Below are 13682 nucleotides of genomic sequence, written 5' to 3' on the forward strand. Positions count from 1 at the left end.
TAAATTTACCATGTCTTGGTTCCAATATTTATTATATTGACAGGCTAAGGATACTAGGATAAATATTTTCTCTTACAGAAAACTGTAATGATACTATTGAGAAGGGTTAAACACTCTGAGGATTTCACAGAAACATCAGAATTTTATCAGACAGTAGCCAGAGTCCTTGTGGCCAGTGCAAGTGACCTCTCGCAGTTGCAAATGCTTGGGGCCAGATTTCTTAAAACAAATACATGACAAAACAATGCCATTAACATCCAAGAATGCTAAAGACTGGGTATCATCTGGCTTCAAACCTGCATTTCTACTGTCCAGATTTTAACCGCAGGAAAGGAAATTTGGCTCTTCCACTAGAAGTAACTCCTGACAAAGTCACTGCGAGGATAGCCCTACCCCTTTGGAAGTTGGACTTACTTTCTACTTTCTTCCTGTGACCTTGTAACTGAGGCTGCAACAGAGAACCCCAGTGTCACATCCAGGTTTTCCCTTAACACCTGGGTGCCAGGAGAAAGGAGGCCTCCTCTTTGATACTAAGCTGCTCTGCTGGCCAACAGGACGATTCTGCTCTCCTGGGGGGCTGGCAAGCTCTTCTGGCCACCTGAACATTTTTGTAAGTAAGACACTGCCCATGGTGACAGACCCTCCAAACTCTCAGAAATCAGATCTGAGGTAAACCACGGAAAAGTCACACCATTGTTGCACGGAACAAACATCAAAAGAGCACAATGCCTAGTTTTGAAACGAATGCCTTGCACACAGTAATTCCAGGACATAACAGCATATTCTCTAGAAAGCACAACCCTGGCCATTGTACAACTTCGATAAATATCGTTCTCACTCCACGTCCCCTATGAGCGACAGTGGCAGCTGAAGTGGAGGAGATGACACCACTCCACCCACCCAAGGTATAGACACTTTACTTGAATCCTAATGGTGGGCATCCTGGTTCTTGTGGAGCCCACAAGAAAGCAGGCAGGACCCTAACCAGGGGCCATCTGGAACATCTAAGAACAGCCAGGGCATCAAGGCCTAAATCCTAGAGTTGAGACAAAGGATGCGCTTGCCCTGGTCCAAAGTTCACTCTGCAGCAGAGTGGGGAGGTCCAGTAGAGTTACCATGGGCCCTCCCGCCTCAATGGCTCTTGCTGCTGGGATTCTATAGGTGCACAGGAAGTCAGTTTTCCAATGGCTTCAGGGTTTTAGGTGGAAAAGGAGTATTCGCTGAGGACTCCCCAGTTGCTGCTTAGCTCTGCAGTGTTCCTTCTTTTATCTGTTGGATAAAGAGGTTTCTCTCATCTTCTGGAGTCCGCCCATTCTGAGCCCGGACAATACACGTGGGCCGATGCAGGTTGAGCATGTATATCAAATGTTGTTTCTCATTCTTCAGCTCCTCAATTTGGGCCTTCAGTTCAGCATTCACACTCTCCAGCTTCTCTGACTCCTGGGGGACAAACAAAAGAGGCTTTAGGAAGGGAGACAAGGGCCAGCCAGGACAGGGTGGCAGTGGTGGGACTGCTGGGGACCTCAGGGCTCAAGCTGGGAGAAACCTGCAGAGGGAAACATACCCCCTCACGAAGATGGAAGAGCAGCGGTAGAAAGAGGAGAACAGAGGCCCTGGAGAAGACTTTGAACTTGAGGGGTCCCTTTAGAAAAACCCTGGAGAAGACTCCAAGGTAGGCTGAATGCTTCTGGTGCTGAAACTACAACCAGTGGTCCAGAGACGATCGCTGAATGAGTCCAAAAGCCCCATAGGTAGGGCATCTGGACCTGAAAAGCTAGGGAGAAATTCAGACTCATGGTTCTTAGTTTTTTTTTTGGGGGGGGTGCTGGGGATCGAACCCAGGGCCTTGTGCTTACAAGGCAAGCACTCTACTGACTGAGCTATCTCCCCAGCCCCAGTTCTTAGTCTTTTGTTAAGTTGCTGATCTCACTGACAAGTTCATCTCCCCAGAAAAAAATGTACTTGACAACACAAAAATTCCTGGAGCCCTCAGCAGAGCCCTTGGGGATCTATGGATTAAGACTGTTCTGTGGTGGATCCACACATGGAGGAGCAGACACACAGCCACTGAAAATACAGCAGGCACCATGGCCTGTTCCACCTAGCCACACAGGCGATTGCCCTGGTGTTTCCCAAGGGTTGCCCGCCCTATACAGAATTGGCTCAGACCACTGGATTAACTGGGAAGACACCAGAGTTCAGAACCAGATAGAGCCCAAAGAAGCAGTGCAACTGCTGCTTGTAGATTCAGGAAATAACTTGTTTGAAGAGATTAATTAAAGGCTTTTCATAGTGAGCCAAATGAGAACACAAGTTTCCTTTTTGGGACAATGGGCAGGTGAAGACTCTTTAACCGGGCTGGTGTATCCCACAGCCTGCGAGCTGCTGGGCATGTATGGACCAGCCGAGACTCTGGAGTCTGGAGTTTTTAACTCACACACCTGCTCTTTGTACATCCAGACTCTTATCCATTGTTTTAACAGTTCTGCTACTCATTCTGCAATGGCATTTCTGCTACCAACAAGGCCCTTCTTGGGAAAACATAACCAGGTACAGGACTTGTTAACTCCCCTTCTGATAGTGACATGAGGCTGGTGGGGGATGGAGTGAATGAAGCAGGGAAGGTTGGAAGGACTCACTTTCTGCAGGCATTCTGTCTTCTCCTTTTTCTTGTTTCGACATTTGGCAGCCGCGATCTTATTTCTTTCCCTTCGCCTCTTTTTCCTTTCATCTTCCTCTGGAGCTACCTATGAAATCCAACAGACACACATTTAATGTCATCATGAAATGCCACCCACCTCAAATACGCTGCCTTTTACTGTCAGCAAAATCTGACAAACTGCCAGACGTGGAGGTGCGCAACCTGTAATCCCAGTGTCTTTGGAGGCTAAGGCAGGAAGATTGTGAGTTCAAAGCCAGCCTTGGTAACTTAGTGAGGCCCTAAGCAACTCAGCATGACCCTGCCTCTAAATAAAATATTAAAAAGGACTGGGAATGTGGTTCAGTGGTTAAGCACTTCTGGGTTCAATACCTGGTACAAAAAAAAAAAAAGAAAGAAAAAAAATTCTGGCAAACTGGAGCAACCCTAATGCAATGGGAACCAGAAAAAAATAAAGTCCTCGACTTTAGCCTGAAACCCTTCTCTTACACACAAAAACACAAACACAAACACACAGACATACTTGAGAATGAATGATGAAAATCAAAGGACTAAAACAGAATTGTGCTTGCAATATTAGTAAACTAAAACAACCTACTCAAAACTACCTTTGGGTTTTGAAACAAGATTTTGATAGTTAAGTTGATAACTATTGGGACTAACTAATCATTTAAAGGAGGACAAGGTCTATTTGGTAAATATGTCCTTTCCCTTAGAACTGGGAATGACCTCAGGATCATCACCTAGCCACTTTCCTGTTGTCTGTTCTTTGATTCAAGACCTAAGGGCAATTTCATTCACCTCTATCTTTAGCTGGAGGAGCGGAACACTGCCTTTCTGCAATCAGAAGCTGGTGGAGCTCCTGGAGAAAAGCCCATTCCCAACCACAGTGGCATGAATCAGTCCACAGCTTGGGTGCTACCTACAGGGGTAAACTAGACCCATCCATTGATTTAGTCAACTAATAAATACTCAGCTCCTCCCCAGTGCCTCACTCTGAGCCATCCCTAGGTCTCCTTGGAAGTGTGCCTTGGGATGTGGTCCTCTGTGGAAGTTCACTCAGACCCTGACTGATGAGGAATCAGCAGCATTCAGCCACTGAACTTGGCTTAGAGACCAAAGTCCAGCTGACATGAAGCACTCATGGTGAGCTGAGTGGGTGACAGTTTAGGCTGTTAATGCCAGACTCTGTCATATCACTTGTCCCTTCTTTGGACAGAGTAAGAACCACACCTGAGACCTAACAGGTCCTGGAATGTCATATTCACCTCATGTCTGACTTTTTATTATTCTTTAGAACTAAAAATAACACTGACTCTGCTTGGACAGAGAAGGCCTGGCAATCTAGAGAAGCAAAGCCCAAGGGAGAATTATGGGGAGAGGAAAGTCCACCTTTCACATCTGAATCCCAGAACCACACAGGCACACACTTAGGCTGTAGACTAAACTGGCTTTGAATTCCAGTGTCATCATTTAGTAACTGTGAGACCATGGGCAAGTTACTCTTCTGAGCCTCAGTTTCCTCATTTGTAAAATGAAATCCATAACATCACTTACCTAGTATGACCATGATGAGGATCATATGAGTTCATATATGTAAAATGCTTTGCATGGTGCTTAGCTGAGAGCGAATGCTATATAAACTTTAGTTACTATTATTAACTTCACCTTCAATATCTTCCTCAAGATATTGCAACTGTATAGATAGTTCCTTTGCAACACTATAGATCTTTTGGACAGGTGGAAGAGGATTCATGTTTGCTCAAATGAGGAAGCACCTGAAAACAGTCATAAACTGTCCAGGATGAAAAGACTTTCTATGGACCATTTGGTTCAGCTCCCTTCTTTTACTGAGGAGGAAACAGAGGCACAGAGTGGCCAGTTAAAATGTGCCCAGGAGGTCCCAGGAATCATTTGAGTCTCATGGCCTCCAGACCAGTAAGCTACACACAACACAAACTCAGGTGGTCCATTCCCTTCCCCCTGTCACAGCTGCTTTGTTCACCATGTCATCTTTCCAGGGAGGACTAGGATCTGGGGAACAGGCTCATGCTGCACAGATACACAGGATGCCTATGGCTTTCATGGGTTCAGTGTCTTATTTGAAGACTGGAATTACTACTACCAAGGGGATCAGATACTCAACTAGGTCTGCTGGTGCATTCTCTTTCCAATATGTTAATTCGCTTGTCACACTTACATAAGATCACAAAGTCAAGCAAACACAGAATCAGAACAGAGAACTCTTCAAATTTCCTTCCAAGTTTCCCTCCTTCCTTTCTCTCCTACTAGTTCCATTTTGTCTAGTTACCTTAAATTGTTAAAAGAAAAAAAAACCTCCCATAGTGTTCCATGGTCTTCCCTACATTGTTCAGTATTGGACTGAGCACTGGTAAACATTTTGTGGGTACCTCTGAGGTTAATTGGGGGCACAGCTAATGCCCCTAATGATGCTAATAGTTACAGCATTATAAATCGTCCTAGCTACCATTTATTGAATGCTATCAGCTAGGTTCTCTGCTGGGTAAGCACTCTACTATTGATCTACAACCCTAGTCCCAAACTTCTTCTAACTCAGTTCTTTGGGAAAGAGTCCACTGCCCTTTACCCAAAGGTTGCAATCATGCCAGTTAAGTAAGCTTGCAATGGTCCCATCTTGCAACCATCTCAAGAAGGCCAACAAAATTGGGAGATCCCAAGCTGATATCCTTGAGCCACCACAGCATCCTCAGCAATCATGTCTCGTTATGCCTATTATTCCAGGTATCTTATGAAAGGCTGCCAAGTGCAGAACAATGCAAGTGTCTCAGACAGACATGAACTCAGAGCAGATACTTGGTACCAAGGCTGTAAGCATTGCTATAGGGAAGGGTGAGACTGGCTGCCTGGTCCTTGCTTCATTGTCTGAGCCCTTGGGTCTGTTAGTGACCTATTTAAAAAAAAAAAAAAAAATCACCATACTACATTCTTCTTCAGAAAGATTTGGTACTGACCTTATCCCAACCCATGACTTTAAATACTGTCCGTGTGCTGATGACTTGCAGCTCTGAATCTCAAGCCTGATACTCCTCCCATGTGTGCGACTGTCTGCTCCACATCTTCACTGCAGTTAGAACAGAACAGGATGGAACTCCTGCTTTTGGACCACCCACCTACCCTGACCGCCTACAGTCTCAATTTCAGCAGCAAATGGACATTCCATCTTACAGCTGTTCAGGCCAGAACATTCAGATTCACCCTTCAGTCTTCTTTATCCCACACTCCAAAATCAATCTATCAGTAAAGGATGTTGTTTGTTTGTCTTTTTTATGTTTTTCTTTTTTATGGATTTTTAGGTGTTTTTTTTTTTTTTTTTTTAATGTTTGTGTGTGTGTGTGTGTGTGTGTGTGTGTGTGTGTGGTGCTGGGGATTTGAACCCAGGGCCCTGTGCATGCAAGGCAAGCTCTCTACCAACTGAGCTATCTCCCCAGCCCAGTAAAGCAGATTTATCCCCAGGTCAGATCCAGAATCCAACCACTTCTCAACATCCTCTTGACCCAGATCCTCGCTCACTCACATGGCAGCTGCCATTGTCTCATTTCTCTACACTCTGCCTTGCCCTGACCGCCCATCTGCAACAGGATGGCCAGGGAAATCTTTTAAAGTTATGTCAGGCTATATCACTCCTCTGCATAAAAACCCTGAAATGGCTTCCCATTTCCCTCTGGGCACACGGCTAGACCTATGCAATAGCCTATAGGACCCAACATGCTCTGCCCCTTTTTCCCTCCCCACCACTCCACCCTGCCACACAGCCCACCTGGCACTGACTGTGCCCCCCACTTCGTGCTTTCTCTCTTTTGCCAGATTCCCACATAGCTCTTCCCCTCTACTCCTTCAAGTCCCTGCACGAAGGCTACATTAGTGACTCCGTCTCTGCCCTCCTAATTGAAAACACCACCACCACCCTCCCCCACTCTCCCTGCTTTCTCCTTTGCACCTGTCTCGTGCTATGCATTGATTTATCTATTTTATGTATTATCTGTCAACAGTAGAAGTAAGCTCCCTGGGAGCAGTCTTTTGTTTCATTCCCAACTCTATCTAGCCCCCTGTCTAGAACATACCTAGTATGTGGTGAATATGCCCAAAACATATGCTGAGAGAATGAACATGTGTGGTAGAACCCACCTCAGCTTTTGTGACTGACATCTCCAGGGGTCTGTCGCTGACCGTGACTGACTCCAGCGCAGAGGACATCCGATGGCAGAGGTGCTTGTTCTGGATGGCAAACCTCAGCTCTTCCTTGACAAAGGGTGTCAGGTTAGCAAAATCCTCAAATACCAGTGACCCAGGAGGGGACAGGCAGGGGACGATGGCGGAGGCACTGACTTCCGAGGCAGAAACCTGGCCTGGGTGTTGAAGCATCATTTTGCTGAAAGACACATTGAAACCCAAACTGCTTCAAGGGTTCTGGGGCATAGGATCAAGTCCTCCCCACTTATGACCCCCAACATCTGAGCCCAGCCCACTCCCAGAGGAAAGTCCCATCAGCTCTCAGGCTTTTTCTTTTGTTTTCATTTCATGCCATTCTCATTTTGAGTAAAACAGGTTCTTAAAATACACAGCTCAGTGACGTGGATAAAATGCCTAATTGAAGTTTATATGGGTTGACATTTCAGGCTATTCTGAACTCTTCCAAGAGCTATTAGTTTTGGCTGGTGTGCACATATGCAAATGTAGCCTGAGTCCTGAAAAAGAAGAGCATTTTTTAAAAATCGGACCATTCTGTAATCCCACGTTCAGTCTCTTTACAAAAAGAAGCTTAGAAGGCACCTGAAGTCAATATGAATCTATCAGTGAATAGAAGCAAAAGCAAGTGGGGGACCCTTGATTTAGCAAATCTATGGTTGAAACTTTTCCCCAGGAAGTTGGATCCAAGTAATGGGAATGAGGAAGGTAACTGTAGCTGGGTGTTTCTTGACTCAAGTTCTTGGCAGCGGGTAGTGATGGCCAGGACTCAAGTCAAGAGGGAACAAGTAGCCCCTTCTTAACATTAAGGTCAGCAAAAGACCTCAGAGTAAGGAAAAGTGAGGAGATGAGACTTGGACACTTGTTTGGGGTTTGTCGTTTAGCCCTGAGGTATAGAAAAAGACCTGGGCTGTGAGTAGGGGGGGTCCTGGAACTGGCTCCAGCATTAAGGAGTAGGTGACTTGGGGTCAGACACTTCAGCCCTCGGAGACCAGTCTTCATCTGGTGAATGACTAAGAGCTCCTCCAGAGCTGGGAGTGAGTCTGCTGTTTACTCCATCCCAGAGCCTGGTCCAGCACCAGGTTTGCAGTGCCTGATGGAATGGACTGTTCAACTGAATAAATGAAATGGGGCGGAGTGGTCAAATCAAATGGGTCCATTCACCTGTGTCATTCTATAGGTCAGGGAACCCAAAGGGATGACAAAATGAAAATAAAGGGTAGACAAAGTGATAGTTCCATGGTGCCAATTTGGAATAGACCCCTGTAAGTCCCTGCTTGCTGTAGACTTCCCTGCAGTTGGTTCTCAGGAGCAAAGAGTATGGGGACTATCTGCGGAGGCAGTCCCATGGGGCAACCTTCTCAATGCAGGAATCTGTGGTCATTATCCAAGTCCAGCCAGATAGAAAGCCCCTGGGCAAATCTCTAATTCTGAAGGAGTATCTCCTTCATTCCAGGTCTTATGTGCCTAATCTCATTCAATACTTATGAGAGCCCAGTAAGTTTAGTCCTAGCCCTGAATTATTCATGAATGAACTGAGTTTTAGATCAACTAATTTGCTTGAAGTCATGGAGGTAACATGGAGTAGTGTCAGGATTTAGAATTAGATCTGTTTGGCTCCAGAACTCATGCCCATAATGTATATACTATAAAAATGAATACTGTTCTATGTTGCAAAAACTTGCATGTTATTTTATATTGCAAAAACAAACAAAATGGGTGTGGTGGAGCATGCCTGTAATCCCAGGCTGAGGCAGAAGGATCACCAAATTTGAGGCCAGCCTCAGCAACTTAGTGAAGCCCCAGCAACTTAGTGAAACCTTGTCTCAAAATAAAAAATAAAAGGGGCTAGAAATATGGTTCAGTGGTTAAGCATCCCTGGGTTCAATCCCCAACACCCCAAAACAGACAAATAAAACCAAAGCAATTTGGGGTGGGGCAAGGGCAGGTGACAGGCCTGGAACTGAAACAAGGGAGGGGAGGAATAAATTGCTGATCTTTACATATCAGGGTGCATACTCCACTGCTGCCTAAATTACAGAACTTAGGTTTAAGTGGAATTTTCTGTTCACAAAATTCCCAGTCTGGGACCAGGAAATCAAGATGTGAAGACCACTTAGTTATATGTCTCCGCTGTGCCTCTCAGTGGCTTTCTCCTTAGGGGGCTAAGAACAATTGCCTTGTTGCCCACTGAGTCACATGAGGAGCTGAGGATATGCCCTGAAAAACATCCGGCCACTAGGAGCTCCATTTGCACCAGGCTTTCCAGGAGTCTGTTTAGCCTGAGGTCAGCTCTCTGGCAGAGGCTCTGTGGGGTGTTACAGGTGGGAAGGGTGGTCAGTCACCATCTTTAATCTTAAAGTTTTCTAACTAGAACACCCCAACCTCTAGCTCCCACTGGAGATCTGAGATCTGAGAGCAAGAATTCCAAGCCAATGAATGCTGCCGTGGACGAGTCAAAGAAACCCAGGAAATGTATGTCATTCTTTTCCAGAGCTTCAGAACCAAAATTCTTCTCTAACTTAATCCTATGATCTTAGGATGCTGAGAAGATACTTCTCTGGTAGGTGATAGACTCTAGATTTCTGAAGTCAGAGGCTCAAGATTCTCCCATGCATTTACACTTCCCCTCCCTTTCCAAGGTCATTAAAAACCCAATACTTCAGGGATGGAATTCTGAGCTACCACTGCTGGCTTTGTTTGGAGGACCGGATGGCTCCCGTCTATAGGGAGGTCTGAATTCCACTGCAGTTGAGTCTGCATCCATCTTGCCACCCAGCTAAGTTTATTAATGAGTCCTCAGGGCTTGGGGGGTTGTGTCTGCTGTTTGAAACATTTTCTCTTTCTTAGTGTAAAGTCAGCAGTCCTGATGAAAGAAACTGAAGAATGTCAGTGGTGTGGAATGTTTTTATGAAAAGCATTGGGCGGGCTTACTTGGGGACAGAGATGTGTTGTAAAAATGTTAAGAGCTTTTCTGAACATAAGGAATTTGTATCTGTAAAGATTTAGGTTTTTTCTGCACTTAGGTTAAAGCTGAGCCTCTTTGGATGCTTTCTAGATTGTCTTTTACTTGGTCTCTCATGGTATGACTCAGCTTAGACTCTGACTGTGTCCAAGAAAGAAAATGAAAATAAATCTTCAGCCAATTTTTAACATCCCCTTCATCGAAGAGAAAAACTATGTTTTGGGGACTTCAGATGATCCGAGTTAACTCTTAACATTGATCATGAAATTGTTTAGACCTGATACAAAAGAACTCACATTTTGCTTCTGCTTCATTGTTTCCAATCAGAAAGCATGTCATATCATTGAAAGTCTCATCATTTTCAAGAAAGTGAAACTTCACTCATGCATTTCTTTAACTGGAAATTCAGCTCCCATATTTTTATTTCCTGGTAGCTACACAGTGAATTTTCACTTTTAATTTTCATTTCTTTCCACGAAGCGCTGCTTGCAAACCAATTATGGTAGTAGGAAGTCAACAGTGACCTTTCACTAGGTTATCATATCTTGGTCTTTCTCCCAGTCCATTTGAAGGCTTCAGGTGTAAGGCTGGGCTTCAGGGTCAGAGACAAGGTTTCCAGAACTATCTCTACCACTCACAAGTTGAGCATCCACCCACAAGCCACTGAGCCTTTCTGGGTCTCAGTTTCCTCATCTGTAAAATGAGATCAAGTCTGCCTACAACAGTTCTCCCAAAGGGCTGACAAGAAGAACATACACACACACACACACACACACACACACACACACAATTACTGTGACTCCACTTGTCCCATTTCAGGGGAACTTGTATTGTCAATGCTGTTTAGTCAGGAATTAACTGGAACCCTTGAGAACCTCAGGTCAGTCATAGGCTCTTGTGTACTCTGATTAAACCCTTGCTTCCTAAGACACCAGGTAAATTCCACTCTTATGCTGACACCAACACTGGTGTTCCGTAGTTGAGAGATTACCAAACCCCTCACACAAAAACATGTGTTCCTTGAAAAGTTTCTGTGGTGTCCTAGCTATACCTTTCTTCCTCCCTTGGCTGGATATTCCACTTGGAGCATTCCATGCCCAGCCAATTTTTTAAAGGAAGGAATCAAGGACTATATCCAGTGGGAATTATAAAACACCCAATATTAGAGTCATGTTGGTCAGATTCTCATTTTTTAATTAAGTAAATTTGAGGCCCAGGGAGGTCATAAAGCTGCAGATTGGCCCAGTCCATGTCAAGCTGCTGACACCCACCCACTCCTCATTTTGCTCCATCACAAAAGGGATCTATCATTTAGATCAACCAAGGAGGTGACCAGAGAGTAGAATCAGTAGCCAGGTAGATGAGGGATCAATAATGCTAGTACCTGGTATGCACCACAGAGGAGACTTTGACAGGACTAAGACAGGGAGAAAAAGGCCATAGAGAAAAAGGAATTCAGCAGCGACTATGAAGAGGGAGAGGAAGAGAGAGTAGGGCTATGAAGGAAGGACATAGCTACCTCACGTGCTGGGTGCTGTATTTCATCCATACAGTGGGCCTGGGCAACTGCCTTCTTTACTGTCTCTGAAACCACCCAGGCACTAACTGCAACCCCCACCTCACTGAGCATATCCTCAAAGCAAGAGCTGTGTTGTAGCATTGTTCTACAACAAACGTTAGATGCAAAACAAGAAGGGCAGTAGTCCCAATTTCTCCTTGGTTTTAAGTTGGAGAGACATGAGCCCCAAACAGAAGATGTGATTGTCACCCACACATTGGGAGAACACTCAGATTATCTAGCCAATCTTTTTTTTTTTTTTCCTGGCTCTATCAAGTTTTTAACAACTCCTTTATTTGTATGAAAGTATATGTGACTGAAGGGGGTATGGTGGTACACTCCTGTAATTCCAGTCACTTTGGAGGCTGAGGCAAGAGAATCACAAGTTGGAGGCCAGCTTTTGCAATTTAGCAAGATTCTGTCTCAAAAATAAAATAAAATAAAAAGCACTGGGGATGGAGCTCAATGGTAGAGTGCCCCTGGGTTCAACCCAGTGACGACAACAACAACAAAAGTATATGTGATCTATGCGACTAATGAAATTAAGGAAAAGAAAATAATTAGGAGGAAAGGAAGTAAATGAGAGATGAAAATGCGGGGTGGAGGCAAAGGAGACCCAATCCAATGGGAATGAAGCTGGGGAGGGGCAGAGAAACCACATAGAGAAGCCCCCTTTCTCCCAAGATCTGAGACCCATCAGTGATGTTACAGACCCCCTCATTCAAGTTCCCTCCCTGGCCCCTTTTCTTTCAGTTACACCACTTTAAAATCTGAAAATCTTCAGCTAGAAAGAACCTTGATGATTATCTGGTCCAAACACCACATCCTGCTCTTAAACAAGCAGAGGATCGGTAGTGTCTACGTGCCTATTATTTCCCAAACGGGGATACGCAGGCGAAAGGATCAGAAAGTGCAGTATAAGCTCTCACGGTCCTGGCGCTAGACCACAGACACATTCTCTTAAATATCTGTACAACTGACTCCACACCTTCGCTTCTCCCGATGGTGGATCTCCATGAGTGCAAAGCAGAAATATCAGAAGACTCACCAAAGGAAAAGCTTGAGTGAGAATCACAGGCACCAAGGAAAAGATCATGAGGCTAGAAAAGGAAGTCCCAGGCTCCGGAGCCCGACACCAATCCGTGTCCCGAGTTCTCTCCGCCTTCCGCCCAAGACAGAGCGACACCCAGGCTCTTACCTCCTCCAAACTTATCCTAACTTTCGCTCCGGGCTCCCTCTGAGATCCTACCTCCGAGAGCTTGGGCATGCATAGGACGACCCCCAGCGGCTGCTCCCACAACCCCGACTTACCCACCCCTTCCCCATTCATTGCGCCCGGTGCCTGGGGCAGCGCTTCCACGAGCGCCGGGCCACGGCGCCTTTCTGTAGACTTGGGAAGGATCAACTGGAAGTGGCGGTGCCGGGACAAGAAATAAGGAAATGAGCGGGACCGCGAGCCAGATCTCCTGGGATACCCCCGCACAGCACCACTACCCGCCTTACTCCGTCTCGCAGTACAAGGGTGAGAGGCGCTCCCAGGACTGTTGCGGAGTAGGCGCCGGACCTCCTTCACCAGAAATCTTTCGCGCCCCAAGTCAAAAGAGAAAGTTCTTTCACTTTTCGAGAAACTTTCTGAAACACTGAGGAACAGCAGCGGCTGGGAAAAGTTCAAGCAGAGTTACTTTGCATTGAAAGCTAGGGGCGCGGGTCAGGGGTTGGCGCAGAGATCTGGCGACTGGTTACGAGAGGGGCGCAAAAGGAATGAGGTCTAGCCACCCTCGCCGCGTTCTTTTCACTCAGTTTCCAGCGCTCACCTCCAATCTCCGCTCGTGATGGCCAGGGTCCGGAGGACAGGCAGGGTTGGGCTGTTTTTCTGTCCGGCGGGCGGTCGAGCACCGACGACTCACAGCCGGCGAGCAGGCGGGCGGGTCTGCTCCGGCAGCGGCGCAGGGAGAGCGCTGTGCAGTGCGCGCCTCGCGGAGTGCGACTGTGGCTTGGAGCGCGTTGCATCACCCCTTTTATAGCCCTCTGGTTGGCAGCTTGCTGGTCTACTCCGGGTTACCAGTCTAGGCTGACGTAATGCTATTAATAGCTTCCCGGGAGAACCAGCCGAACAGAGCAAAAGGAAGGAGGGGTAGAGGAGGGACCAAGGCGGGGCGAAGTACGGCTGGAGGGCGGGGGGGCTGGTGATGCAAGCTCGGGGAGGAGCCTGCCGCTGCGCGTTCTCCCGTCCTCGCACGCCTGGGACCCACACCCGCCCGCCCTCTTTCTCC

At 46.4% G+C, this 13682-nt stretch overlaps 1 protein-coding gene across 1 annotated transcript; it reads right to left on the reverse strand.

Moving 5' to 3' along the window:
- Atf3 (activating transcription factor 3) lies at positions 1 to 13417 on the reverse strand. The gene is made up of 4 exons (XM_047521122.1): positions 13224 to 13417; positions 6827 to 7070; positions 2640 to 2747; positions 1 to 1440 (listed from the first exon to the last, which is right to left on the reverse strand). The coding sequence occupies exons 2-4, from the start codon at positions 7064 to 7066 to the stop codon at positions 1243 to 1245; spliced, it is 546 nt and encodes a 181-aa protein (XP_047377078.1). The 5' UTR covers positions 7067 to 7070; positions 13224 to 13417; the 3' UTR covers positions 1 to 1242.
- Between the last annotated feature and the right edge of the window lie 265 nt (positions 13418 to 13682).

The sequence above is a fragment of the Sciurus carolinensis genome, chromosome 12, assembly GCF_902686445.1.
Source record: "Sciurus carolinensis chromosome 12, mSciCar1.2, whole genome shotgun sequence".
In the NCBI taxonomy this organism is placed as follows: Eukaryota; Metazoa; Chordata; class Mammalia; order Rodentia; family Sciuridae; genus Sciurus; species Sciurus carolinensis.